This window comes from Chanodichthys erythropterus, chromosome 20, assembly GCF_024489055.1.
Source record: "Chanodichthys erythropterus isolate Z2021 chromosome 20, ASM2448905v1, whole genome shotgun sequence".
Lineage (NCBI taxonomy): Eukaryota > Metazoa > Chordata > Actinopteri > Cypriniformes > Xenocyprididae > Chanodichthys > Chanodichthys erythropterus.
In genome coordinates, this window is record NC_090240.1 from 36,984,825 (window position 1) to 37,012,495 (window position 27,671).

At 38.6% G+C, this 27,671-nt stretch overlaps 2 protein-coding genes across 3 annotated transcripts in view; both read right to left on the reverse strand.

The window, feature by feature from the left end:
- Positions 1-1,463: 1,463 nt before the first annotated feature.
- On the reverse strand, positions 1,464-10,899 carry LOC137009451 (E3 ubiquitin-protein ligase TRIM39-like). The gene is made up of 7 exons (XM_067371697.1): positions 10,833-10,899; positions 6,632-7,188; positions 6,367-6,462; positions 5,731-5,964; positions 5,421-5,568; positions 2,903-2,929; positions 1,464-2,780 (listed from the first exon to the last, which is right to left on the reverse strand). The coding sequence occupies exons 2-7, from the start codon at positions 7,184-7,186 to the stop codon at positions 2,242-2,244; spliced, it is 1,599 nt and encodes a 532-aa protein (XP_067227798.1). The 5' UTR covers positions 7,187-7,188; positions 10,833-10,899; the 3' UTR covers positions 1,464-2,241.
- A 1,793-nt stretch (positions 10,900-12,692) lies between these two features.
- LOC137009275 (E3 ubiquitin-protein ligase TRIM39-like) overlaps positions 12,693-27,671 on the reverse strand; it is a 44,749-nt gene continuing 29,770 nt past the window's right edge. For both annotated transcript variants that reach the window (XM_067371342.1, XM_067371341.1), the window contains exons 3-7: positions 25,184-25,279; positions 24,537-24,770; positions 16,850-16,994; positions 16,216-16,242; positions 12,693-16,093 (exon numbers count right to left, since the gene is read on the reverse strand). In XM_067371342.1, coding sequence (XP_067227443.1) covers positions 15,531-16,093; positions 16,216-16,242; positions 16,850-16,994; positions 24,537-24,770; positions 25,184-25,279 — 1,065 coding nt within the window. In that variant the 3' untranslated portion in view covers positions 12,693-15,530. The remainder of the gene's footprint in view (positions 16,094-16,215; positions 16,243-16,849; positions 16,995-24,536; positions 24,771-25,183; positions 25,280-27,671) is intronic.

Here is a 27,671-nt window from a genome sequence, read left to right on the forward strand (position 1 = left end):
GGCCATCTCTGAATCCCCTGTGCTCCCTGTCTGGACTATAAAGGAGCACGGCTTATCCCACCTTCGTCAGCCCCACCATGGTCTTTTATTGACCTGAAACATGTAAAAACAGATACTTCAGTTTTATGTTTTCTGCAAAAATTTGGGGTTCCCTTTCATTTCTTTTTGATTTACATTTGTCACAATAGAACGACTTTTCACAGTTTCCTATGTTCATTTTTAGACTTGATGGACATGGAAGAAGAAAGTGAAAAGCTGAATGAAATGGAGGATAAACATCAGCATCAGAAACCTCAATCTCATAACTGAAGAAAAGTTATTCACGGGCCACCAACGTGGAAATATTTTCATTCAGAAAGGTATTAAGTATCACAAACCATACAAATGCCATCAGTGTGAGATGATTTTAACAGTGCAAAAATTATTTCTGGGTTGCATTAAATTGAATGTTTTTTTTTTTTTTCTTAGCTTAGGAAGGTGATGAAAAATGTAAAAGCACTTATAGGGCACATTAAAAATGTAATTTATTGCATCTTCTAATCGAAGCCACTAATACATGATGTGCAGTGTGCTGATTGTACACAAAAGCACCAGCAATGAAAAAGAAGCAAAACCTTGAGTAAGAGGCATATTTACTGAATAGAGAATAGTTTTCTTTATGTAGTGGTTTTCACAAGTGGCATCAAATGTTTTGAGTTTTGGTCAGATGGATTTTTTTGAGATATTGGTAACTTGTAGAGCCTCTTATTGTATTATCAACACAAGGAAGACACAAGTGTAATCAGCAGCCAAGACTATTCCCTGGACTCTGCAGTATAAGGAGTACATGAATCATCTGGTGGATCAGGGCGCTCTGATGCTCAGTCACCGGACGGGTCAATCAGACCAAACAGATTCTGGCCACATGGTTCAACTTCAGACTGCGCACACCAGACCTCATCATCACTGTACGCCAATGAGACACTAGACTTTATTTGTTACAACATGTTTATGTTTCATGATGTTGCATTTTGGATTCAGTTAGATTATGTAACTATAAATTATCATAAGAGTAGTGCACTACATTCTGGCTCATGCACTATATTCCAAGTCTTCTGAAGTCATGTGATGCTTAGAGTGAGGAACTGCAACCTGATGAAACATCTGAAGGCATCATATTTGGATTCAGTTCAACACAAAAAGAAACTCTACGTCCATTGATTGTGTTTGTACTGTTTCAGCCTCTATACAGGACACTGTGGTGGGTAAATGTCATGTCCTGTCTGTCTGTACAAATGTTTATGTGAGATGTTTTTTCTGCAGTTTGTATTTGCATATTTATTAGCATGCAGTTTAGTACAAGCAATATCAGTTATAGAATTTAACATTTATTTATTCAGATGCTGAAGTTGAAGAACTGTAACATTTTACATCTCATTTCAAGTTAACAGCTGGAGAACAAAGAGAGAAAATGGCTTCAGAAATTGACTCATTACAAGATGTAATCCACACATGAAGTAAAAAATGGCATTATTTATAGAAATGAGTTTCCATGGTTTCAGTGTTTTTACTTAGGTTTGGATGGTTAGCATAACCCAGTAAGATAAAGGGGCGTTTACACTTTTCATTCCATTGACTTCCATTCATATGCATGCAAATGTGTGAGTCAGGAAACACAAGTTCATGTGAATTTCATTGCGTTCCAGAGTTCAAGTTTGGTGAACTCTGCCCTGTGAATTTGTATCACATAAAGTCATGTGACCAATATAAGACTGATGCTTAACGGCTTTACTCTTAGCTGAATTAAAAGAACGCAATCTTTAAATCTACAGGTTTGCAGATTTGCAGTAAAATGGTGTAGATTGCATTTTTTTACATTTTGTGTAATATATTGTGTATATGTTGAATTATGCTTTTAAAAAAGACGCCACAGAGTGTTAAGTCATACTACGATCATTGAAGTGTCCATAGAAATTTTGCATGCTCAAAGTCTAGTGTGACTGTGGCTTTACTTGAAAACAGCCAGTTGTGCTGGAGTAGAGTTGGACCTGAAGGTTACAGGATTTGATTTGTTCAGTAAAATATACTTGATCATGGGTCTTACATTTGTAGCCTCATCAGTTTGAATTATCAATCTAATTTTTTGATTTGGTGTGCAGATTCATTTTGGCTTTGTACATATTTTAATCCTTAACAGCAGCACATGCATAGATACATTTTCCAGGTTTAATGTTTAACATCTGGGGAATGTATTTGTTCATTTTATCTGACAGGTGTGATGATCAGTGGCTTTGAGTTTTTACCTTCATTATTAAGGCATGGACTTAAATATGGATAGAGTTTGTCAGTGAAAGTCTGACCAGTGAAAGAGTAGATATGAGAGCTGGTGCCCACGTCATAAAAAGAGACCAGACCCTCCTCATAATCCACAAACACTCCCACCTTCTCAGGTGTCTTTCTGTGAGGGAAAGAGACCACTGGATCATCACAAACTAAATATTCATCCTCATTAATAAGAGCCACTGTCCAGAATCCATTCGCTGGAGTCAGTTGGTTTATCTCCTTCCTGTTAATGGATTCTCTGGCCACTCCTAAATCCCACTCAGTCTTTCCCTTCACCTGCACCTCATAGTAAAATCTCCCTGAACTGAATCCCTCCTTTGCCAGAACACAAAAACAGACATCAAATCTCTTTGGGTTTTCTGGGATGTCCTGCTCAGTGTCTCCATGACTGACTTCTTTTCCATCATCAGATAGGATAACACATGGATTTGCTGTATCAGGATCCAGAGTCAAATCCACTGAGAGAGATCAGACATTATAAGTCAACTTCAGAGCACAGCTGTTCATACAGTACATATATAATACAGATTAACAAAGTATTCAAAGTGTATTTGAGAAAATTATGTCAATCTCACTGTACCTGCATACTTCTGTACACACTTCAACCCTGTGGACACAGATAATATAAGATGATGAATTATTTGTAGGAATAGTTTCAGGTTAACAATGAGATTATCTCTATTCAGTGGCATGTAAATGTGGCTCATCCATCCATTTCTAAAACATAATGTGTTTACAGTAAATGTACTTATAACAAAAATATAAGGGCATATTAATTATTCAGTAACTAAATTGTCCTGTCATGACAACTCTTGGGAAATTGGTATGGTAATAGATTGGCGTGTAAATGTAGATCTGCTACGCTGCTGCAGAGCAAGTACAGAGACTTGCTGCCATTACATTCACAAACATTGCTGTGAGCATGTAAGACATGCAGCTGCACATGTAACATACATAAATTAAACCCCCATAGCAGATCTATACAGGTGGAGCTGAGGAAGGCGAAGGGTTTCTGAAAGCGTGCTGCAGACTGCTAACAGCAAACACTACCAGTATTTGTTGGATTGTTGAGCTGCAGCTCATTGGCTGCTGATGTGACAACAACAAATCAGCTGTGCTATGTAAATAAAGATGTGAGCGTTACCAAATGAGTTAGACCTATCAGCTTACAACATCTAGAGTTTCATGCCAGAACTTTGCATTTATTTGAGCTGTAAAGTGTCTAAATTGTCCTTGTGAGGTAGAAAACTTCTATTGTTATTTGCCCAGGTGTTGCTTCCTCATTATTCCTTGTATGTATATGTAATATTGTGTTGGTCCTGCTTTTGCTGCCAAAACAGCCCTGACCCGTCGAGGCATGGACTCCACTAGACCCCAGAAGGTGTGCTGTGGTATCTGGACCAGGATGTTAGCAGCAGATCCATTAAGTCCTGTAAGTTGTGAGGTGGAGCCTCCATGGATCGGACTTGTTTGTTCAGCACATCCCACAGATGCTCCATTGGATTGAGATCTGGGGATTTTGGAGGCCAAGTCTACACCTCAAATATACTGTTTCCATCATCTAGCCATCCTTGTTAAACTCGCTCAAGTCCTTACGCTTGCCCATTTTTCCTGCTTCTAATGCATCAAATTTGAGGGCAAAATTTTCACTTGCTGCCTAATATATCCACCCATGATGTTCCCCAGGTGTTCCCCAGGTAAGCAATGCATGTGCGTCGCTTACCTGGGGAACACATGGCACCAGCATGCACTATGGGAAGAAGGCAAGCTGGCGGAGGCAGTGTGATGCTTTGGGCAATGTCCTGCTGGGAAACCTTGGGTCCTGCCATCCATGTGGATGTTACTTTGACATGTACCACCTACCTAAGCATTGTTGCAGACCATGTACACCCTTTAATGTAAATGGTATTTCCTGGTGATCTCACAAAGCAAAAATGGTTCAGGAATGGTTTGAGGAGCACACGAGTTTGAGGTGTTGACTTGACCTCCAAATTCCCCAGATCTCAATCTAATCGAGCATCTGTGGGATGTGCTGAACAAACAAGTCCGATCCATGGAGGATCCACCTCACAACTTACAGGACTTAAAGGATCTGCTGCTAACATTTTGGTGCAGATACCACAGCACACCATCAGGGGTCTAGTGGAGTCCATGCCTCGAAGGGTCAGGGCTGTTTTGGCAGCAAAAGTGGGACCAACACAATATTAGGAAGGTGATCATAATGTAATGCCTGATTGGTGTGTATATGTATGTATAGCAATTGTGCTTCCTTTGTACTTGGTCATCTTATTCCCTAGCTATTGGTTGATGTTCTCTGTGCTTCTTGTTTCCTTGTGTTTTTGTTCTGTTCCTTGTTTCCTAGTGTTTAGTATTTATTTATTATTATTTTTTTAATCTCTATTAAAGTTTTATCTGCACTTGGATCCAGTTTTCCTCATCTCTGAGTTCCTCTTATGTCATAGAAGACCTGACCCACAATGGTCCCAGCAGAAGAAATTTAAAAACTCTGCCAAGAGAAATCAGAGAACTCTGCCCTATATCAGTGGTCCCAAGTTCGATGGTCTCAGCTCTCACCATTGGTTTCTCTGCATTCAAGTCTGGTGATCTCTGTGATCCCTAGCCTGGAGGTCCCAAGTCCGGCGGTCACTGAAGTCCATCCCCTGGCTTCAGTACTTCCTACAATAGCTACTGCCATCTTGTGTGTCTGGACCACACACACCTCCCCAGAGGTGACATTAACGCTACAGCTCCCCCATAGGCAGTGTCATCTGCTGCTGACTAGGAGGGCCATCCCTGACTCCTCTGTTAAGGCCACTGAGGCCATCTCTGAATCCCCTGTGCTCCCTGTCTGGACTATAAAGGGGCACAGCCTATCCCACCTCCGTCTAATGCTAATATGGAGCTTTTAAGTTGATGATTATGTTATGGTTATATTTTCTAAGCAACCCTACAAACTGAGACTAAATAATTGTCTATGGTAATCACCAGCACATAACAGATCCTTAAATCGGATTTGTCCCAGAATTTTCTTTAAAAATATTTCTCATTACTGACAACTGACAAAAAATATCTATGCACTGTATTTTATAATCACATACCAGTTTGACTGAGTTTTTCATTTAGTGTTTTGTGAGTTTTCTTCAGCTGAGCCAGAGCTTTATATAGAGAGTTCACATTCACTTCAGAGTCAATCCGGATCTTAGTCCAGTTCTTGGCATTTCGACGGCTGTACAGGGGTGAGTACATCTACAGCAGAAGAGAGAAATATTAAATATTTCTTTTTTATAAAGTTCATTAAATGTTTTACAAATTCTCTTTTGCTCTTTTGCTTACAGAGGCAGCTCATCAGGTTTGGGAAATAGTGAGTTTGTCCTGTAATATTTCACACGATGACTGATGTTTACAGACCTGTATGACATGGAAATGATCGTCAGTGTGTGAGAGCTGCTCCAGCTCAGTGTTTTTCTTCTTCAGCTCAGTGATTTCCTGCTGCAGCTCTTTAATGAGATCTTCAGCCTGTTTCTGTGCTTCTTTTTGCTGTTCCTCCATCATCTTCAGCAGCTCAGACTGACATCTCTCAAAGGAGCGGATCAGATCAGTGAAGATCTCAACACTGGATGATTTCTCTTTCTCCATGTTCTTCTGATGAATGAGATCAATTAGCAAATTAATTTATTATGTATTTACATATTAATTTAAAAGGGTAGTTTAAGAAATATGTGACTTTTTAAATCTATTAAATTCAGCACCTTTATTAATGTCACGAACGCTGACGCTGAACATTCTCCTGTGTGCCACCGGAGTATTAGTAATTGGACTACAAATCCCAGAACTCACATACCTGGACTGATTGTACACACCTGTGCACCATTTCATGGCCTATTTAAGCATTGAGCCAGCTAGGCTCAGTGCCAAGTCTTGTTTTGCCGAGGCTAACATTTCTGAGCATTTTCTTGCCTGGTTTTGACCCTTTTTAGATTATTATTATTTATGACTCTTGCTACCTGCCTTCTGAACCTGACCATTTGCCATTTTGCCACTCACTTTTCTCAGCTCTACTGAGTGTTTGATCTCTTGAATCTTCTTCATTCTGTCCTGGATCATCTGATGAACATCTGTCTGTGTCTGAACCAGCTGATCCTACATACAGAGAAAAACACATTTATCACTGAATTTATGTTTCCATCTTCTGACAAACTCTTATTTGAATATTGATTTTGAAAACCATTTAAAGACCCAGTTGTAGTTTTGTGCATTTCAAAGATGCATCTCATGAGGTGTTTAAAGTGTTTTTTCTGTAACTTTTTACCATCTTCTCTCGACTCTCCTCCTCTATAGGAACAGTGTTGTGAGTCCTGTGTTCTCCTTCAGAGCAGGACAGACAAATATACGTCTGATCATCTCTGCAGAACATCTCCAGAGGTCTCTCATGTTTCTGGCATATATAATCCTCCAGGTTTTCCACAGCGTTGATCAGTGTGTGTTTCATTAGACGTGGGACTCTGAGATGAGGCTCCAGATGATCATCACAGTAAGAGCTTTGACACGTCAGGCAGGACTTCACAGCTTTCTGCTTTCTTTCATCACAGAAGTCACAGAACCCTTTAGATTCTCCTAGATTGAGCTTCTTCTTAAAGTGTTGCACAACCTCTCTGAGTGTTGTATTAATCTTGAGATCAGGTCTTCTGCTGAATTTTTCTTTACAGAGCGGACAGAAGCAGGACCAAGTGTTTGTCCAGCACTTGCTCAGGCAGGTTCTGCAGAAGTTGTGTCCACATGGAATGGTGACTGGATCAGTGAACACTTCCAGACAGATGGAGCACTGGAGCTCCTCATTTAGTGCTGGACCACGGGAGGATGCCATGACTGAAAAGATAAGTAGGGCTGTCATTAGGGCTGAGCGATATATCGCATGCAATTGTCACGCGCATTTCGTCAGTAAAGCCGGTTCCCTGATTACCGCTAAATCGCCATCACCTGCTTTCAAATGGAGCGGCATTTAATAGACAGAGCCATAGTTCACTGACAAGCTACGCAATATCGCGTTCATTATCGAAGGCGATTCATCTGCGATATGAATGCGATACTGCGTAGCTTGTCAGTGATCTACGTTTCTGTCTATTAAATGCCGCTCCATTTGAAATCAGGTGATGGCGATTTAGCGGTAATCAGGGAACCGGCTTTACTGAAGAAATGCGCGTGACAATCGTATGCGATATATCGCCCAGCCCTAGCTGTCATGATTTCTTGATTAAATCTGAGTACTTAATTTTTAAAACATCCTTGATTGCAATTTGCCAGTGTTGATTAACTGTCAAAATACGGGAAGTGGTGCATTCCACGGACGAGAATCCATGGTCCGCATTATATAGGGTATGCATTGATGTCACTTTCCTGCCAGAACATGCCCTCGCAGCCGGACTGAGTGGCAAAAGAGCCTGTTGCATGACTGGATTTAATAGGGGGAACTGTGAAAACGTGAGTAAAACAAATAATTATCAGTTTAAACTAAAGGTTAGACTCAGTAGTGTTCCTTATGACTCACCAAAGGTCCAGTGATCCTTGGGACTTTGACATGCAGCCAGGAATTGTGTTTTTATTGTATTTATATGTGCCTGATTTTGGCACAAGGAAAAAACATAAAGCAAAAATTTGCCTGTGAACGCTTTATATAAATATAATATAGATAGGTCTAAATATGGTTGATCACTTATGTCAACTTTATATACACTGATCAGGCATAACATTATGACTATGTTCCTAATATTGTGTTGGTCCTCCTTTTGCTGCCAAAACAGCCCTGACCCGTTGAGGCATGGACTCCTTTAGACCCCTGAAGGTATGCTGTGGTATCTGCACCAAGATATTAGCAACAGATTGTGGGATTACAAATTTGTTCTATGTTATATCTAGGTTCCAATGTAATAGTATATGAACTGAAAACTTTATGTATATTGTGTCAAGGCAGGCAGACCAGGTGTCTGAGACACTAACCTTTTTGTCTCATGCACTTCCTGACCATGTGGCATGACCAGCTCAAGATACAGCTGTGCTTTTGTCTCTATGATAATGTAAAGGTATAGGTGATACTGCCAGACTGATTGGATTAGCACCTATGCACTTGAATGACACAGTTATGCTGATTAGATCATGGCTGGGAAATGTAGGGAATGATCTGATTCCTGTACTTCATTTGCATCCTTTGTTTAGATTGTCCACACCTCTACTCTATGTATCCCTCCCCCTTGAATGTATATGAACTACCAAGTCATTGCCTTAGTCAGATTTTGGATGACCACAGCGACGCACAGCGTGTTTCTCAATAAAGAGTAACTTCTGCTTCAAGAGATCCCAAAGTCTCCTGGTCTATGCTTCTGAGATTTCCAACAAGATCCTTTCAGTCTTGTAAGTTGTGAGGTGGAGCCTCCATGGATCGGACTTGTTTGTTCAGCACATCCCACAGATGCTCGATTGGATTGAGATCTGGGGAATTTGGAGGCCAAGTCAACACCTCAAACTCGTTGTTGTGCTCCTCAAACCATTCCTGAACAATTTTTGCTTTGTGGCAGGAGCATTATCCTGCTGAAAGAGGCCACAGCCACCAGTGAATACCATTTCCATGAAAGGGTGTACATGGTCTGCAACAATGCTTAGGTAGGTGGTACGTGTCAAAGTAAAATCCACATGGATGGCAGGACCCAAGGTTTCTCAGCAGAACATTGCCCAAAGCATCGCACTGCCTCCACCAGCTTGCCTTCTTCCCATAGTGCATCCTGGTGCCATGTGTTCCCCAGGTAAGCGATGCACATTCACTTGACCATCCACATGATGTAAAAGAAAACATGATTCATCAGACCAGGCCACCTTCTTCCATTGCTCCGTGGTCCAGTTCTGATGCTCACATGTCCACTGTTGGCTCTTTCAGCGGTGGACAGGGGTCAGCATGGGCACCCTGACTGGTCTGCAGCTATGAAGCTCCATACGCAACAAACTGTGATTCACTGTGTATTCTGACACCTTTCTATCAGAACCAGCATTAACTTCTTGAGCAATTTGAGCTACAGTAGCTCATCTGTTGGATCGGACCACATGGGCTAGCCTTCGCTGAGCCTCGGCCGCCCATGACCCTGTCTCTGGTTCACCACTGTTCCTTCCTATGAGCACTTTTGATAGATACTGACCACTGCAGACCGGGAACACCCCACAAGAGCTGCAGTTTTGGAGATGCTCTGATCCAGTCTTCTAGCCATCACAATTTGGTCCTTGTCAAACTCGCTCAAATCCTTACGCTTTCCCATTTTTTCCAACTTCTAACACATCAACTTTGAGGACAAAATGTTCACTTGCTGCCTAATATATCCACCCACTAACAGGTACCGTGATGAAGAGATAATCAGTGATATTCACTTCACATGTAAGAGCTCATAATGTTATGCCTGATCAGTGTATATCATCATATCGTCCAGCCCTGAAACATTTTGTATAGTTTTGTCAGTGTTTATTTAAAAACCTGCAATTATGCATGAATATAATATGGAAAATATTATGTGATAATTTATCAATACAATAATATAACAATACAATATATAGGGAATGATTTTACCCCAAAAATTCAACATAAATAATAACTGCAAATCCACGTTTCACTGCCTGGAGTCCAGTTGTTTCTGTGAATTGCAGCAATCCATTTGCTACTCTGATTTTAACAAAGATGACAACAGGTTGGTTGTGTATTTCTAGGTGTCATGTACAAGCCAAGCAACTGCCATTGAGATGAATGTAAATGCAACAGATAGCTTTTTATCAGGTATTACAGACTTCCTTACAGTTTGATAAGGAATAAATTGAAAGTCTAAATGAGACTGTAGGGAGTACAAAGTACAAGGTTTTCCCCTGGAGACGTAGTTGTAATACAACATTTTAAGCTACATGAGTAGGTACAAATTCCTCAAAATAATAAAGTATAGTAACTAAGTACTATAATCCGTCAGCTATTCCAGGTCTTTAACTGCTAGGCTACATCACTACAGACAGGGCAGCAACTCTTATCATTCTTTCTCAGTCTAGTTCTGGATTACTGGAGTATTTCCATATGAAATTGATAAAGAGTTGTTTCATGACACACAAACACTGACAACATGCAATCATTATGGTGACACATTCCAGTGTAGTCATAAAATATATTATAACAACAATGTAAATATGAACAGTTGTTGATTGATTACTACTAATGTCTCTACGAGCTACAGTGAAAGGATCTTTCTATATAATTTAAAAGACAACACAGCAATTTTGTATTTTTCAAATAAATAACATAATAAAGATCCTCTAAACATGCAATTTTCATTTTATGGATTAGTTTTCACTGGACTTTGTTCATTCTGTCTACTGGTCAAGTTCTTGTTTCTGAAGTATGACATGATATTACACATCAAACACACTTTTAAATAACAATAAATACTCCATCATGGTATTAAACTCTGTTAAACTCTTACATTTCTGTCACTTACCTGTGATTGAATATCATATGTAATTTCAGAGAGTTTGAATAAAAAGGTTGTTGTCTGAAGAAGCTTTCAGTTCATCTGTGATAGTTTTACCTTCAATAAAAACTCTTTCACTCACCTGCTGTGATGTCATACAGTAGATCCACCCATATTTCATGAATATGAAAGTGTGTAAATAGTCTTAGGGTAGATATGCCTATAGTAACTAGAATTTTTATGAAGCCCAGCTGTATATAATTAAATAAACGTCACAGGATAAACATGATCACAAGTTAAATTGTCATTCCTGCATCTTGTTCAAGGGTAAACCAATATTGGCATAAAAGATATACATACATGTTACATGTTTTGTTTCTTGAAAGAATTGATTTGACCAAAGCTTGAGTTGACAGTAGAGTAGCTTGAGATAGGACAGAGATGTAAAATTATTACACAAACTATCTGTAAAACTTTTAACAACCTTGTTTTTAAAGGGTGAAATTTAAATAATATTACTGAGTTAGATCTCTACTCTTATTTAAATTAAAAAGTACTAATTAGATCATGGCAGGTAACATGGCACCTCACTACATGGTAAAAAGTAAAAATATTGTCTCTATATTAGAATGGGTTTATGGTATTTAGTCTATAAATGTAATACAAATTATAATTTAATATAAATACGAATGCACAAAACTGCAAGTTTATGACAAAAAAATAGTCTGTAAGCTGGCGTTTATTAGCCTACTCATTGATTTAATACATGTCTACATTAAAAATTAAAATAAAATGAGATATTAACCTACATTTCTGACTAAATACCACGGTTACAGTTAGTGTTACCACAGTAAATCCATGATAAATGTTGAATTGTTGGTTGAACAGTATACGTTAACTGATCGGCTCAGTGTTTCTCCTGATTTGCAAGTTAGTGTTGTTGATTCAGTCAGCGCTGTTTCAGCTGGCTTTAAACTAAATTAAACCACAGTGAGATTTGCAGCTTGTACCTGAGACCTCTACGCCGAACTCGAACACTTCTCACTGGATGTTTAGCGCTCGTGTGATCGACACACATTTGTGAGCTCGTGAGTCGCGCGCTGTTTCGTTTTGCGTTGTTTCCCTGGCCTAAAATCCAGTACTGCCACCTTGTGTTCACATTGTGAAACTGCACGATTTGTAAATTATGCATGGCAGGCCACACATGATATATTTTAATAGACAAGCTGAGAGCCGTTTGAAATTCAGTTTTGACTGCCCTGGTATAAGAGGGATTGGGAATGCAGAGCGTCAGAAAGATCCCGACTTTCAGTGTTTAACAGCAGTTTAATTTCAGCTGTGACGTGTTCATGCACTTCAGATTTGTTTAAAAACATAAATTGTACTACATTAATATGATATTTAGAGAGTGAAAATCTTCCAGAGAGTTGATATTGTGTTTCTGTCTGTCAGTGATGAGGAGAAGCTTGCGACGGTTACACTGATGGAGAAGTTTGTTCCCACCGTCTCCGGCTCTCAGAAGCTCCTGGCATCGATGGACTGCCGTCAGCTCACTCAGGTTCACGGATTCACCGATATTGTGCTCAAACCAAAGTGAAAAACTCTTTCATTGTGAAGCTTTCTAACGCTCTCGCTTCTCTTGAAGAATATTTACTAGATTTAATGATCATCTGCACTAAATAATAATTCAGTATTTTCATACACAAAAGATGAAAGTCAACAATAAAGATCCTGTTTTATTCATATTCTGTCTGTCTGTTGTATATTGTGTGAGCAGATTTTCAATGTGTCTCCAATGTGTATTTGCATAATATTTAGCAATATATTTAGTTTATAAACAATATCAGTTATATAATTGAACACTTGTCTTTATTCAGATGCTGCAGTTATTACAATATACAGTAAATCAAGAACCACAATATTTCACCAGTAATTCAGTGTTAACAGCTGGAGATGAGAGAAAGAAAATGGCTTCAAAGTTTTCTTTACAAAATAACATAATAGAAACACAGGAAATGTAGAATATTATGTAGAAATTCACCATATAATATTATTATATCAATTTATGTAAAATTTCATAGTAGATTTGAAAAGTAAAATCAAAGTATAAATGAAAGAGAAAAGCGAACAAATCTTGATTCATATAAAGAAAAATATAAAGACTCATTTTGGCTATTCACATGTAGCCTTAAAGGTGCTGTAGAACGTGTTTTCAAAAGATGTAATATAAAGGTCCTTTCACACTGGACGCGAGATGGTTTTGTTTTTTGATCAGCTGTTTGTGTAATGAGTGCTTCCACACCGAACGCGAATGTGCTGCTGCGAAAAAACGACGTTTATTTTTTTCGCTTCGATGTCGATTTTTTTTTCACTTTCGAAGCGACAGAAAAGGCTTCAACCAATCAAATACAAGGAAACCAAGGTACATGCAAGTCGCTGTAGGCTATAGACAAGGATAACATAACCTTTTGAGGTAAAACTTGTTGATTTTTTTTTTTTTAAAACCTAATTGTGTCCGTGACTATGGAGAGTGAATGTGTTGCTGTCAGTACGACTTTGGAACTTGTTTACATTGTGACTGGAAACATCGTAATATCAACACTTGAACATGACAATCAGTGAGGACAGCACCTTATGCAGACTGCCAAACACTTCGGTAAAGTTGGTTTTATATTCGCACATTCGGACTTCTGATAAATTCAGACTTTCCAATAAATGTGCAATAAATTAATGTTTGCGAATTTTAAGCAGCGACATGATATTGACAACCAACGATTGTCAACTTACAACATTTTTCACAGTCGATCAAAATAGGCAAGTATTGTTTTAATGGCATTTTTACTTGTGAATGTCCACTGAATGTGCAATGTAGTGTGATTAACAAGCCTATTGAATACGGATGTCCAAATGTGTGAATATAAAACCAACTTTACCCTAGTCTGCCAAACGCTGTTCCAGATCTATTGGTTCCCTGAAGTTTGTGGTTTGTCTCGTCAGATGCGGTGCCATTGTCTGGAGGAGCTCCTCAAATTGAAATTCGAAAGTATGTACGGCCGTGATAAAGTTAACTCCTGTACAAGATTAGCGTACTCCCCCTCAGACTCTCTGTTCTTTAAGACTGGGTGCACCCAAAATGTTGTTTGTCCTGAGCAGTTAAACTGTTAAACTGACCAACTTTTTCAACAGGATGAAGATGCGCGTCGCGGCTGATGTGAATGGTTTTGATGCGAACTATTCGCTTTTTTGTTTAGCTTTTTCGTTTCGCTTTTCCGTTATGCGTCCGGTGTGAAAGGGCCTTAAGTCTAAGGTGTCCACTGAATGTGTCTATGAAGTTTCAGCTCAAAATACCCCATAGATTTTTTTAATTCATTTTTTTAACTGCCTATTTTGGGGCATCATTAACTATGCGCCAATTCAGGCTGCGGCCCCTTTAATTCTTCACACTCCCTGCCCACGGTGCTCGCACTTGCCTTAAACAGCATAAACAAAGTTCACACAGCTAATATAACCCTCAGAATGGATCTTTACAAAGTGTTTGTCATGCAACATGTCTAATCGCGTAAGTATGGTATTTATTTGGATGTTTACATTTGATTCTGAATGAGTTTGAGGCTATGCTCCGTGGCTAAAGCTAACATTACACACTGTTGGAGAGATTTATAAAGAATGAAGTTGTATTTATGAATTATACAGACTGCAAGTGTTTAATAATGAAAATAACGACAGTCTTGTCTCCGTGAATACAGTAAGAAACGATGGTAACTTTAACCACATTTAACAGTACATTAGCAACATGCTAACGAAACATTTAGAAAGACAATTTACAAATATCACTAAAAATATCATGTTATCATGGATCATGTCAGTTATTATTGCTCCATCTGCCATTTTTCGCTATTGTTCTTGCTTGCTTACCTAGTCTGATGATTCAGCTGTGCACAGATCCAGACGTCCTGCCCTTTAATACTGGCTGCCCTTGTCTAATGCCTTTCATAATGTTGGGAACATGGGCTGGCATATGCAAATATTGGGGGCGTACATTTTAATGATCCTGACTGTTACGTAACAGTCGGTGTTATGTTGAGATTCGCCTGTTCTTCTGAGGTCTTTTAAACAAATGAGATTTACATAAGAAGGAGGAAATAATGGAGTTTGAGACTCACTGTATGTCATTTCCATGTACTGAACTCTTGTTATTCAACTATGCCGAGGTAAATTCAATTTTTAATTCTAGGGCACCTTTAATAAAAATATAATTATTGGCACCCTTGTTAAATAAGATCAAAGATGGATGTAAAAAACATATTAATTGTTTATCCTTTTGATCTTTCATTCAAATTATTTGTAAAAAAAAAAAATCAAACATTTTATTAAATGTTTTTCTCCAAAACACACTGGCCACAATTATTGTAATTTTTTAATGAGTATATCCCCATATTCCTATATTTACAGTTTTTAGTACAGTTTTTTTTTTTTTTTTACTTCAATGGAATTTTTTACTTCAATTATTTTTAAAATAAAAGAAAAAAAGGATTAACAATGCAGATTTATTTTCACAGCTGGCTTTGCTCATATTTACCAATATTTATTGCCAATAATTCTGACCATGGTTATAATATACAGGGATTTTTGTTTTTTGTTTTTGCACTTAATTTCTTTATAATCTATAATCGTAAGTAAAATGTACTTGATTGTGGTTTGTGCAAATAGTTTTTTGGTTTTCATTTACATCAAATACGAATCGACATAAATAAGTTCATGTGTGATGATCAGTGGCTTTGAGTTTTTACCTTCATCATTAAGACCTGGATAGAAATATGGATAGAGTTTGTCAGTGAAAGTCTGACCAGTGAAAGAGTAGATATGAGATCTGGAGTCCACGTCATAAAAAGAGACCAGACCCTCCTCATAATCCACAAACACTCCCACCTTCTCAGGTTTCACTCTCAGAGATAAAGAGACAGATGGATCTTCACAAGCTGAATATTGATTCTCATTCTCCAGAATCACAGTCCAGACTCCCTCCTCAGGAGTCAGTACGATCGTCCTCTTCCTGTTAATGGATTCTCTGGCCACTCCTAAACCCCACCCAGTCTTTCCGTTCACCTCCACCTCATAGTAAAATCTCCCTGAACTGAATCCCTCCTTTGCCAGAACACAAGAACTCTTATCAAATCTCTTTGGGTTTTCAGGGACATTCTGCTTAATGTCTCCATCACTGACTTTTTTTCCATAATCATACAGGATGAGATATGGATTCGCTGTATCAGGATCCAGAGTCACATCCACTGAGAGAGATCAGACATTATCAATCAACTTCAGAACATACATTTTCAGATATACAGTATATAATACAGATTATAACAAAGTATTGTCAGTGTATTGAAGAAAATGGTGTCAGTCACTGTACCTCTAAACGTCTGCACACACTTCAACTCTGTGGACAAAGATGACAATATAATGATAAATTATTATAGGAATAATTTCAGGTCAACAGTCACTGTATCTCTATTGGCAGCATCATAATAATGTAGTGATTTCTGGTTATGTATTATTGTTTGTACATGGATAGTTATGTCATGTCTCTAAAGTAAGTTAAAATAATACTGCAGTAACTGGTTATGGCATAAGTTAAAGTTTGAATTTAGCTTCACATAGACTAGGTTTAGTAAGTGATTTTATCATAGCAGTTTAATGCTAACATTGCAAGTTTAAGTTATATTGTGGTTATGTTTTTGAAACATTGTGAACATTTGCAGACAGAGATAAAATAATTGTGATGACCAGCAGCAGGTCACCAATGTTTCTATTGGTTACACTTTATTTTAAGGTGTCTTTGTTACACTGTAATTAAACATTTATGTTGAGTAATATTAAGTAACTTACTGGATTATGGTTTGGTTAGGATTAGTTGCAGCATGTAATTATGCATAATTTATAGTTATTACTATTCTAACTACATATAACAATGCCACTATAAAATAAAGTGCTACCCTTTTTCACATATAGTCCTTGAAAATGTATTTTCTTAGATATTTACATACCAATTTGACTGAGTTTTTCATTTAGTGTCTCTTGAGTTTTCTTCAGTTCAGTCACAGCTCTATACAGCGAGTTCACATTCACAGAGTCACTACTGATCCAAATCCAGTTCTTGATGTGTGGATGAATGGACAGGGATGAGCACATCTACAACAGGAGAGAGAGGTGTCAAACTTATTCTGTTATCTTGTCTTAGTTTCATTTTCACAAGTTCAACTCAGCTCGGCTCGTGCTCCGAGTTAAACCCCCCTATAACAGTACTGCATAGAGGGAGAATCAGAGAAACAGAGGAGGAGACGGGGAGGAGGAGGGATGCTGGAAGAACTGTCGCTGGGATGACGCAGTGACTGCTGCTTATATAGGCTTATAATGATGATTGACAGGACTGAATGTTTAGGCTCCTCCCAAACCTACGTTTGGAACTACATTTCCTGAACTTTTAGTTTGCTCAACATTTCCTGTTTCCTGTGTTCATTTTCCCGTCACTTTTTTGTTACTATGGTTACTGATTAATTTGATCACACCTTGTATTCTGTTCATTATCTGTCTATCTGTTCATACTTGTGTGAGTATGAGAATTTATAGAATTGACAAAAAAAAAGAAAATGGAAAATACAGAAATATTTAATAAAACAACTGCTTAGGAGAAAAACTGACAGCCTTACAAGATATGTAATATAATTGAAATCTACAAGCAAAATAGATAAAGTGCAATAAATTAAATACATAAAAGGGTATTTTGGATGTTTTCTTTCCACTGAAACACTACCCAAAATCTCAAAATTGACCAGTGCATGAATTGTTTTTGTCTGTAGTATCTTGCCTTAACACATTTCCCTTTGATTTTATTACTGATTCTTCCTGTTCTCTATGTTTCCTAAAGCACAGTAATAAATGGTCAGGCTGCAGGATTGCTGAATGACTAAAGAATATTTATCAGTATGATGGTGAAAACTGTACATTTCTTGTCTATTACTTATACCATAGATGGAGATAAGCACAGTTAGAATAGTAAAATATCTGTGAGAAAGTTTCTATAGTGTGAAAGTGGCATGCGAAGGCCATCCAGGTTCGTGCACACACATTAGGAGTAGTGAGTAGTGAGGACTTGTTTGGTCAACTTCATTCAGGTGAAAATACCACACCCCTATGGAATGTATGGAAGGTCCCCTTAAGGGGATTATGTCCCCAAAATGTCCCCAAAGGCGGGACATTCTAAAACGCTTAACGTGAAAAAGGCTTAACGTGGCTTAATGTACTAAGACAGTGATTTTAACAGACCAGACTTACTAAATATCATTATAATAAAGTATACCATGTGCAAAAAATCAGATGAGCCCAAAATATGATCTTAACACGTTTTATAAGCTCATCTGATTTTATGCATATAGTATACTTTATTAGCATGATATTTAGTGAGTTTGGTCTGTTAAAATCACTGTCTTAGTACATTAAAGCCGGGGACACACCTAACGATTAGCTGAAACATTCTAAGACTGAACTGAACACACTTACCGATTGTTTCCTTCGACTGGAGCCGATTTTAATCGTTGACAGTCGGAGAAGAACACAAACGTTTACGATTGAGACCGCTGCTAAGCAACACACTGTGCGCGGGATCTTGAAAATGGATGTAAACAAACAGCTCGCGTTCTTCATCTGCAGCTATATTTGTGCGGAAAATAACAAAAAAAGAGGAAAACGCGCACTTTGTTTTCAACAGAGAGAATTTGAGGTGAGTAAACTTTGGTAAATTAACCTATTTTTAGAGCTTGCACTCCGGTGGTGTCGCCGTTGTTAAGCAACGATAAGCTGCGATCCTCAATGAAGCTTGTTCGACTTGAAATGGCACTGTACAGACTATTAAATTACCACAGAAGTAAATTATACTACCACAATGCGACCTCAAAGGGCACTTTCACTTTCGCGATCAAAGGGCTCTTTATACTCTCTCTGTATATATTGTATCATTAACTGTTAATTTTGTATCCGTATCTTTCCAGATAAATAATATATATACAAAACATGATAAAAAAAAGTCTAACATTAGTCATTATCTTTATCACATGTTGCCCCCCTATTGGCTGGTGCCCCAGGACACTCGCCCAATCCCGTCTATGGATAATCCGGCCCTGTACCTGATACGTTCAAAGCTTCCGCAATAGCAGCCCAGCTTCTTTCCTTATCACTTCTATTATGGTACGTTATTCCTTCGAAGATATGTTGTATAGATATTCGTACTCTTGCCAGAGTTCAACCAGTTTTTCTTCCATACCGGTTGTCCAATGTGTATTTATGTTGCAAACGTTTTTTGACGCCATTTCGCTGCTTGTTTACAATCGCCTGACACAGTCTCCAAGGAAACAGAGACATCATCGGTCGCAAATATTATGCTGCCTTCACGTGCTCTCAGCGCTATTGTAAAAATGACTTTCCTTTCGAAACTTGAATGCGATTTGCTCATAATCACTACTTCAGAAGTGGGAATTATCAAATTTGAGAAGAATCTTTGTGAGGAGGACTGGCAATGACTGTTTCTAAAATTCTAAGACTAGAATCGTTAGACGCAGCACACTGCACGATTTTAAGCACCAACTGTAAACACCGACTGAACGCAACTGGCTCTGACTCGGCGCGATTGGACATGATCAGTCGTAAGTATCAAATTACATTCATAATCGGCCTTACAATCGTTAGGTGTGTCCCCGGCTTAAGCCACGTTAAGCCTTTTTCACGTTAAGCGTTTTAGAATGTCCCTGATTTGGGAGATCAGTTACCATGGTGAGTGACTAGTGGCAGGAAATGGAACAACAACAAGTCCAGAATGAGTCCAAAACAGAGTGCACAACACCTTAAAGTCCTTTATGTCAATGGCTGAATGCACACAATGGCTCTCAGTGAGCGCTGTTAAAACTGAATGAAGAAAATAAGCATTTCTCTGCCACCTGCTGTAAGGATGCGTTAAATCTGCAAAGTGGTTGAATAAAGGGGCGTTTGATCTTGTGAAATACGAAATTTTAGTAGGCCTACATTTTACAGTTCCAGTATTTTTATATGGGACAATATAAATATGGCCTACTGCCCTAACAAAATCCAAAGTTTTATCATTTTTACTTTACCAATGTTTTTTTTTTCATGAATGGACCATTAAACGCTTTAAACGCCAAAAAATGCTTTAAAGCAGAAATAAGGCCGTGATATATACTGCCCTATGAAAGCCACATTTCAGCAAATAGATCTTTATTAATTCATGCGTGTCCATACTCACATTTTTTTCATAATTTTGAGCAAATAGATGTTTATTAATTCATGCGCATCCATACTCACATTTTCTTCATAATTTTGAGCAAATAGACCATTCTTTGAGCAAATACTGTAGATGCTTTCTTCATAGGCACTGATGCACAAACTAAATAGTTTTTAGTATACACAAACCGGAAATTATAACGTGATAGATTTCTCGCGATAGAAGATAACAAGATAGATTTCTCATGCGCATGCGTAACTCTGTATATTTTTCAAAGGACCCTTTAGGGGCTCCTTAGGAATAGGCTTGTGAGAAGCTATAAATAGATGTGAAACAGGTGTGCCTTTAGGTTTCTTTGTCTTTGTCTAACAAAGTATTGAGTATTATGTGCTGTGTGTGCTACCTCTCTTTCAAACTATCCCTGTGGCAGAAGTCAGTTTTGTTAGGCAGGAATGAAGCTTTCAAAAGAAAAAGTTTAACATGTCATGAGATACCATCAAGAGATGCATGCCGCCATGTTCATGGCCCATCACTGTGGATGACCCACATGAGTTCTGTATTAGATGTCTGGGGGAAGATCATGCTGTTCTTGCCCTCGAGGGCACAGAGTCTGAGCACTGTGATATATAGTCCATCAAGGTGCTCTAAGAGATCATGGGGTTCATGTGCTGCCTTCGACACAGTAGATCATAATGTTCTGCTGTCCCGTTTAGAACAGATAGTGGGCATCAGAGGTTCAGCTTTACATTGGTTCCAGTCATACCTGACAAACAGGAGTTTTTCTGTCAATATTGGCAAATTTCGTTCATCTTCTGTACCATTGACCTGTGGGATTCCTCAGGGCTCCACATTAGCTCCTATGTTATTTTCTTTGTACATGCTCCCTCTTGGTACCATCTTCGAAAAGCATGGCTTAAATTATCATTGCTATGCAGACGACACACATATATATTTTCCTCTTAAACACAAGAATGGCATTGAACAAGTGGCCGCTTGCCTTTTAGATGTCAAAACATGGATGGCTCTGAATTTTATAAGTTTGAATGAGAGAAAAAAGAGGTTGTGGTGTTTACCCCCTCTGATGTACATGGTACAGGAGATGTAAATCTTGGTGTTCTGGCACCTTATGTTAAGCCATGTGTGAAAAACTTGGGCGTGTGGTTGGATAGTTACGGTGGCCCAGTAGTGCACAACACAACAAAATTAAAAAAGCAAACATAAGTTCACAACACAACGGAATAAAGCCACAACACAACGGAATAAAGCCACAACACAATGGAATCGAGCCACAACGCAACGGAAATGCTCCCGACCACTAGGGGGCTCTCAGAGCTCGGTAAAGTTAGTTTTCCTTGCCACTGTTCTATAGAGTTGGCAGTAATATCAATACCACGATTAGTTTAAACAGTGTGTATCCACTGCATATCGACATGAAATATTAATTCAATATCACCTACGTGCAAAATAGCTTCATATTTATACTTGTGAATGATTTGACGCGCTACCACGGCGCATGATGAAGGGAACGTCTGCCAATCCCACCAAGTGGTTAAAACGTATAATTTGTATTCATTAAAATTGCTTTTAACATTTAAAAACATACATATTCAAATTCCAAAGCTTGTCAGTCTTACCAACAGGAACTAACAACCTTTGGAATTTGAACATGTCTGATTTTAAATGTTAAAAGTAATTTTAATGAATACAAATTATACGTTTTAACCACTTGGTGGAATTGGTGGATGTTCCCTTTATCATGCGCCATGGTATCGCGTCAAATCATTCACAAGTATAAATATGAAGCTATTGTGAACGTAGTTGATTTTTATTTAATATATCATGTCGATATACAATGCTTACATAATTAAAACTAATCATGGTATTGATATCTTTGTAAAACTGTCGACTTTATAGAACAGTGGCAAGGAATAGTAATATTACTGAGCTCTGAGAGCCCCCAAGTGGTCGGGAGCATTTCCGTTGTGTTGTGGCTTGATTCCGTTGTGTTGTGGTTTAATTCCGTTGTGTTGTGGCTTTAATTTGTTGTGTTGTGGCTTGATTCCGTTGTGTTGTGGCTTGTTTCCATTGTGTTGTGGCTTTATTTCGTTGTGTTGTGGTTTAATTCCGTTGTGTTGTGGCTTTAATTCGTTGTGTTGTGGCTTGATTCCGTTGTGTTGTGGCTTGTTTCCGTTGTGTTGTGGCTTATTCCATTGTGTTGTGGCTTTATTTCGTTGTGTTGTGGCTTGTTTCCGTTGTGTTGTGAACTTATGTTTGCTTTTTTAATTTCGATGTGTTGTGCACTACTGGGCCACCGTAGATAGTGCCCTAAAGCTCGATAAACAGATCAACCAAGTTGTGAAGTCCAGCTTTTATCAGCTGCGAACCTTAGTAAAAATTAAATCCTTTCTGTCATTTGCAAATTTTGAAAGAGCAATACATGGTTTTATCACCACAAGACTTGATTATTGTAATTCTCTTTATTTGGGGATTAATCAATTTTCCATAAATCGCCTTCAGATGATTCAAAATGCTGCTGCCAGAGCCCTGACAGGAGTTCGCAAACGGGAACATATAACTCCTGTCCTTCAGACACTCCATTGGCTACCTGTGCGGTATAGGATACATTTTAAAGTACTGGTATTAGTTTTTAAGTCGCTAAATGGGTCAGCACCACCTTACCTTTCAAATCTGTTGACAATCCATCAGCCTACACGCGCTCTCAGGTCTGCTAACCTGAGGCGCTTAGTGGCTCCTAGATCGAGGCTCAAGACCAGGGGAGATCGAGCCTTTTCAATAGCGGCACCAAAACTCTGGAACAGTTTGCCCACTGACATTAGAACTGCTTCTACTCTGTCCATTTTTAAATCCAAGTTAAAAACTTTTTTATTTGAGTTGTCTTATATCAGTGTTTCTCAACTCCAGTCCTCGGGACCCACTGCTCTGCACATTTTGTATGTATCCCTTATTTAACACACCTGATTTAGATCATCAGCTCATTAGGAGAGTCTGCATGAACTGAATTGAGTGTGTCAGATAAGAGAGACATACAAAATGTGCAGAGCAGTGGGTCCCGAGGACTGGAGTTGAGAACCACTGTCTTATACTATATGACGGGTGATGATATTGTCCTGTTTCGATGTTGTGTCATTTATGCTGTGATTTTGTCGTTTTTACATTGTACAGCACATTGGTCAACGGCAGTTGTGTTTAATTGTGCTTTATAAATAAATTGAATTGAATTGATGTGTCGATCTGGCTGAGAGTCCCTCCCTTTCTCTTATTCCCTCGCCATCGTGAGGTCCTCATGCATCCTTAAGCTGACAGATTTCTGTCAGGTGGCCTAGGGGAAGAACCACAGTGCCAGATCTTCATGACGAGTTATCTCATTCATAGAACAAGCCATATTCTTCCCGTGTCTTTGTACACTCAACGTAATTTTATTCAACTATCGTCGGCACAAAGGCACAGGGATCTGTGATGCCACTGGTGGATCTCTCCCCTGGCAGCACATGATCTTTAGAGAAGCCAACAATCCACTCCAAGCCACGTAGAATAATATCCACACTGGTGGGGAAAACGTTTCAGGCAGCGGTTCAGGCTGGTGCTGCCCTACACACCATGACAGTTTTGTAGGCATACCAGGCTGAACTGCTAAAACAATTGAGCATGAGCAGGGGAAATATTGTCTCTTAGTGCAACCAAGCAATCGGCCCGTGCCATAAGAGAAGTGCTCACTAACACAGATTCAGACAGATTTGTAAACAATATTTGAGAGAAATAGGCCATTTGTGTACATAGAAAAGGTCTTAGATCTTTGAGTTCAGCTCATGAAAAATGGGGGCAAAAACAAAAGTATTGCGTTTATAATTTTGTTCAGTGTAAATCACCATGGTGGACTGCGTTCACGCCATCTGAACAAACTAGTGCAACAAGTTCCTGACCCTCAGGGTGATTCACATTCCTGGACAAATTAATGTTGGAGCAGATTTACTGTCGAGACAGGCTGTGACACACAGGGAATGGAAGCTTCCCAGATTTGGGAAATTTTTTACGAGGCAGAGGTGGACCTCTTCACTTCACAGGAAACAGCATAATGTCCAGCGCAACTTCTCTCTGAATTACCCAGCCCCCTAGGTTTGGACGCCATGGCCCATTGTAATGACTGGATCGATCACATCACATTGGCATTCCCGTTCCTATTGTGTATGAATGCAGCATCGAGAGTAGCTTTTGATAGGGAACGTTTCAGTTTACTTGACTGGAATGAGACAGGGGGTGTGTCTGGACGTCTCTTTAGACAAAGTTATAACCTGAATGCACACCTGTTTCACATTTATTTACCACTGGACACTCTCACTGGGCCAATTGGGTGAACCTTACAGAACAAAGTGTTTGTCCTGTAATATTGTCCATGATGACTGATGAGACAGATGTCAACAGACCTGTATGAGGTGGAGATGATCATCAGTGTGTGAGATCTGCTCCAGCTCAGTGTTTCTCTTCTTCAGCTCAGTGATTTCCTGCTGCAGCTCTTTAATGAGATCTTCAGCCTGTTTCTCTGCTTCTTTCTGCTGTTCCTCCATCATCTTCAACAGCTCAGACTGACATCTCTCAATGGAGCGGATCAGATCAGTGAAGAGCTCAACTCTGGAGGATTTCTTTTTCTCTCTTTTTCTCTGATGAAGGAAAACAAATAAAAGTTATATTTGTTAATCTATTACATATTTACATATTATTTAAAGTGTTAGTTCACCCTAAAATGAAAAGTCTCTCATCATCAATTAACCGCATGTCACTTAAAATGCTTGATTTTCAGTGGAATACAAAAGACACTCAAGTGCACCAAGATTTGTGCTCTATGGGAAAAAAGCATATGTGTTTGGAGCAACATGAGGGTTACTAGATGATGGCAGAACTTTCAATTTAATTCAATGCCTTTATTAATTAGGTTGAAATACCATGATGCATAAATTTTTTTAGATATATTTTTGGTAGGATAGTTACAGAGCAAACAGAAAGTGAAATGGGATAGGGCGACTGAAAAGGACCATGAGTCAGGAAATGAACTCGGTTTGATCAAAGCACAAACTTTTCTCAGCTCTACTGAGTGTTTGATCTCTTGAATCTTCTCCATTCTGTCCTCGATCATCTGATGAATGTCAGTCTGTCTCTGAACCAGCTGATCCTACATACACAGGAAAAAAACATTTATCACTGAATTTATGTTTCTGACAGTTTTGTTTGATTTTTTTCTTTTTAAACCATTTAAAGATCATATTAATTCAAAATTATAGCTTTGAATCTTTTAATCCTGACAGTTTCAAGGATAACAAAAAGCTTTTATCAGAAGTAATGAAAGACTATTGGATTTGGGTCAGGTTCTTCAACATGCCAAGACACAGGAAAGAAAACACCCCAGGTTACTTCACTGTAACCCTGTTCCCTGAAAAGGTGAGAACGAGAAGCTGTGCTTGGCACTATGGGAACGTCTTTAGTTGTGACCAGCTGTGAATTTGTGTAAAACAACTTCAATTAACCCTCTGGAGTCTGAGGCTGATTTGGGGCCTGGAGAAGTTTTGACATGCCCTGACATTTGTGCTTTTTTCAGTTGTTCATAAACATATTAATGGAAAAAGTGTCATTACACTGTATTCAGCACAAAGGCTACCATAATATGTGAGGAACATGTATGTACATGTTTGTGTTTTTGAAGGAATAACATTTATGCATGGTTATTGAAAAAACAAAAAACTTAAGTCACTGAAATAAGGCCAAAAAAAGTATAGTAAATCTGTGTTCACAAGACTTTTGGGTATTGGAGGTTGTAAACTAGAGTTTTTGCTTCAAAATTATGTAAAAATTATGCTGCCTACTCCTTCATATAAAACAATATATTGATTTAGTTTTTGTAAGACACTTTTTGCCAAGAAACATAGTATGCGTGGAGGCGTGAATCAACATGAATAATGGGCCATTCTCACCTGGGAAGACAAAAGAATTGGATAGTAATGAGCTGAAATGACTTGCATATTAATGAGGCATTTCAGTCAGGTAGGCTGTGAAAAGCTCATCATGATATATGAAACATACAGAAAAATAATATTACAATATAAAGTAATGGTTTTATATTATACTTTAAAATATAATGTATTTCTGTGATGCAAAGAGTCTGAATATAGGCTTTTAGTTTAAAAGCATGCACATTTGGAGAAATATTGGATTCTCATATGCTTATGTCAATTTTCTATACAGAGGAGTTATATTTATTTAAAATTCATTATCATTACTATGAGCGCTGGTGTTTTCAATTCATCCTTGAAGTCGGAGGGCGCTCTGTGCATTTTTAGTCCACAAATTCATCTAAAAGAAGAAGAGGCTATTCCATGAATGGAGTTTCCAATTCATACTGCAGCCGGAGGGCGCTAAAGAAACAAAAACTCATCTAAAATTCATCTATAGAAGAAATGAAAACAGGAACTAACTGTATGTCTTCTAGAGCTCCCTAACCATGACTTTTACATCCAGATAAACACTTTTCAAGACAATAAATACACGATTGAGACGATGAATGCATGTATTGCCTCTGAATTTGCGTCTGAATAGCGCTGGCTCCGTGGGCGTGGCCGCATTAGCGGATAATGAGCTGAATCACGGACTTCTGACATGGCTCTCTTTTCATACAGATTACATAAACACGGAAGGTTTGTTTTCGATTTGACTTACATGATTTAAAACCTGACATCTTAACGTTTTTTAGACATAAGTTTAATTTTTCTGTGATTAGTATTCACTAAGTTACAGTTAATTTTCTGAGAACTATCAGATTGGACTTCGTTCAGAGGGAGAGGAGAAATCACGCATCATGTTAGTTTTCTTTATTTTACAAAAAGCACAACATTGTGTTTTTACTCTGAGTGTATACAAATAAAAGAAGATATTCTATAGTTTCAATTGATATATTACTTATGTCTCTATGACAAAAAATGACGGAGTATTTTAAGTCTGTTTTGCTGCAATGTGAAAAAAAACCTGCAAAACGCGCCGACGCGTTTTCAGACCTCAGAGTGTTAAATTGACCTATATTTATATAGCCTGTGTGACGTCATTGGAATGCATCGTAAGCAAGGCTATAATTAGATGTGCCACAGGTGTATCAGCAGATATTTTGTCTGAAGAGCAGTCCTGGGACATCCCAGTGCGGCAATGAAATGCAGCTGTAACAGGGAACAGGGTTACAGTAAAGTAACCCGGGGCTTTCCCTACACTCAAAGCTGTGCTTGGCACTATGGGAACGAGAATACCCACGCCGCCACACTGTGTGTCCGGACCCCCTGGCTGTGAAGTGTGACACAAAGCGCAGAGTCTCAGACACTAGCTTGCGATGTTGTCTCAATGACGTAAGAGCCTGGAGTCACATGAACATCCAAACTATGAAACCTTATGAATGTGTGCAGAGAGGACCAACCTGCCACATCACAAACATGTTGCAAGGAAGCACCCCCTGCCAAAGCTCTAGAAGAGGCAACTCCCCTGGTGGAATGAGCCCTGATGCCTGTTGGCGAAGTGTGACCACGCGC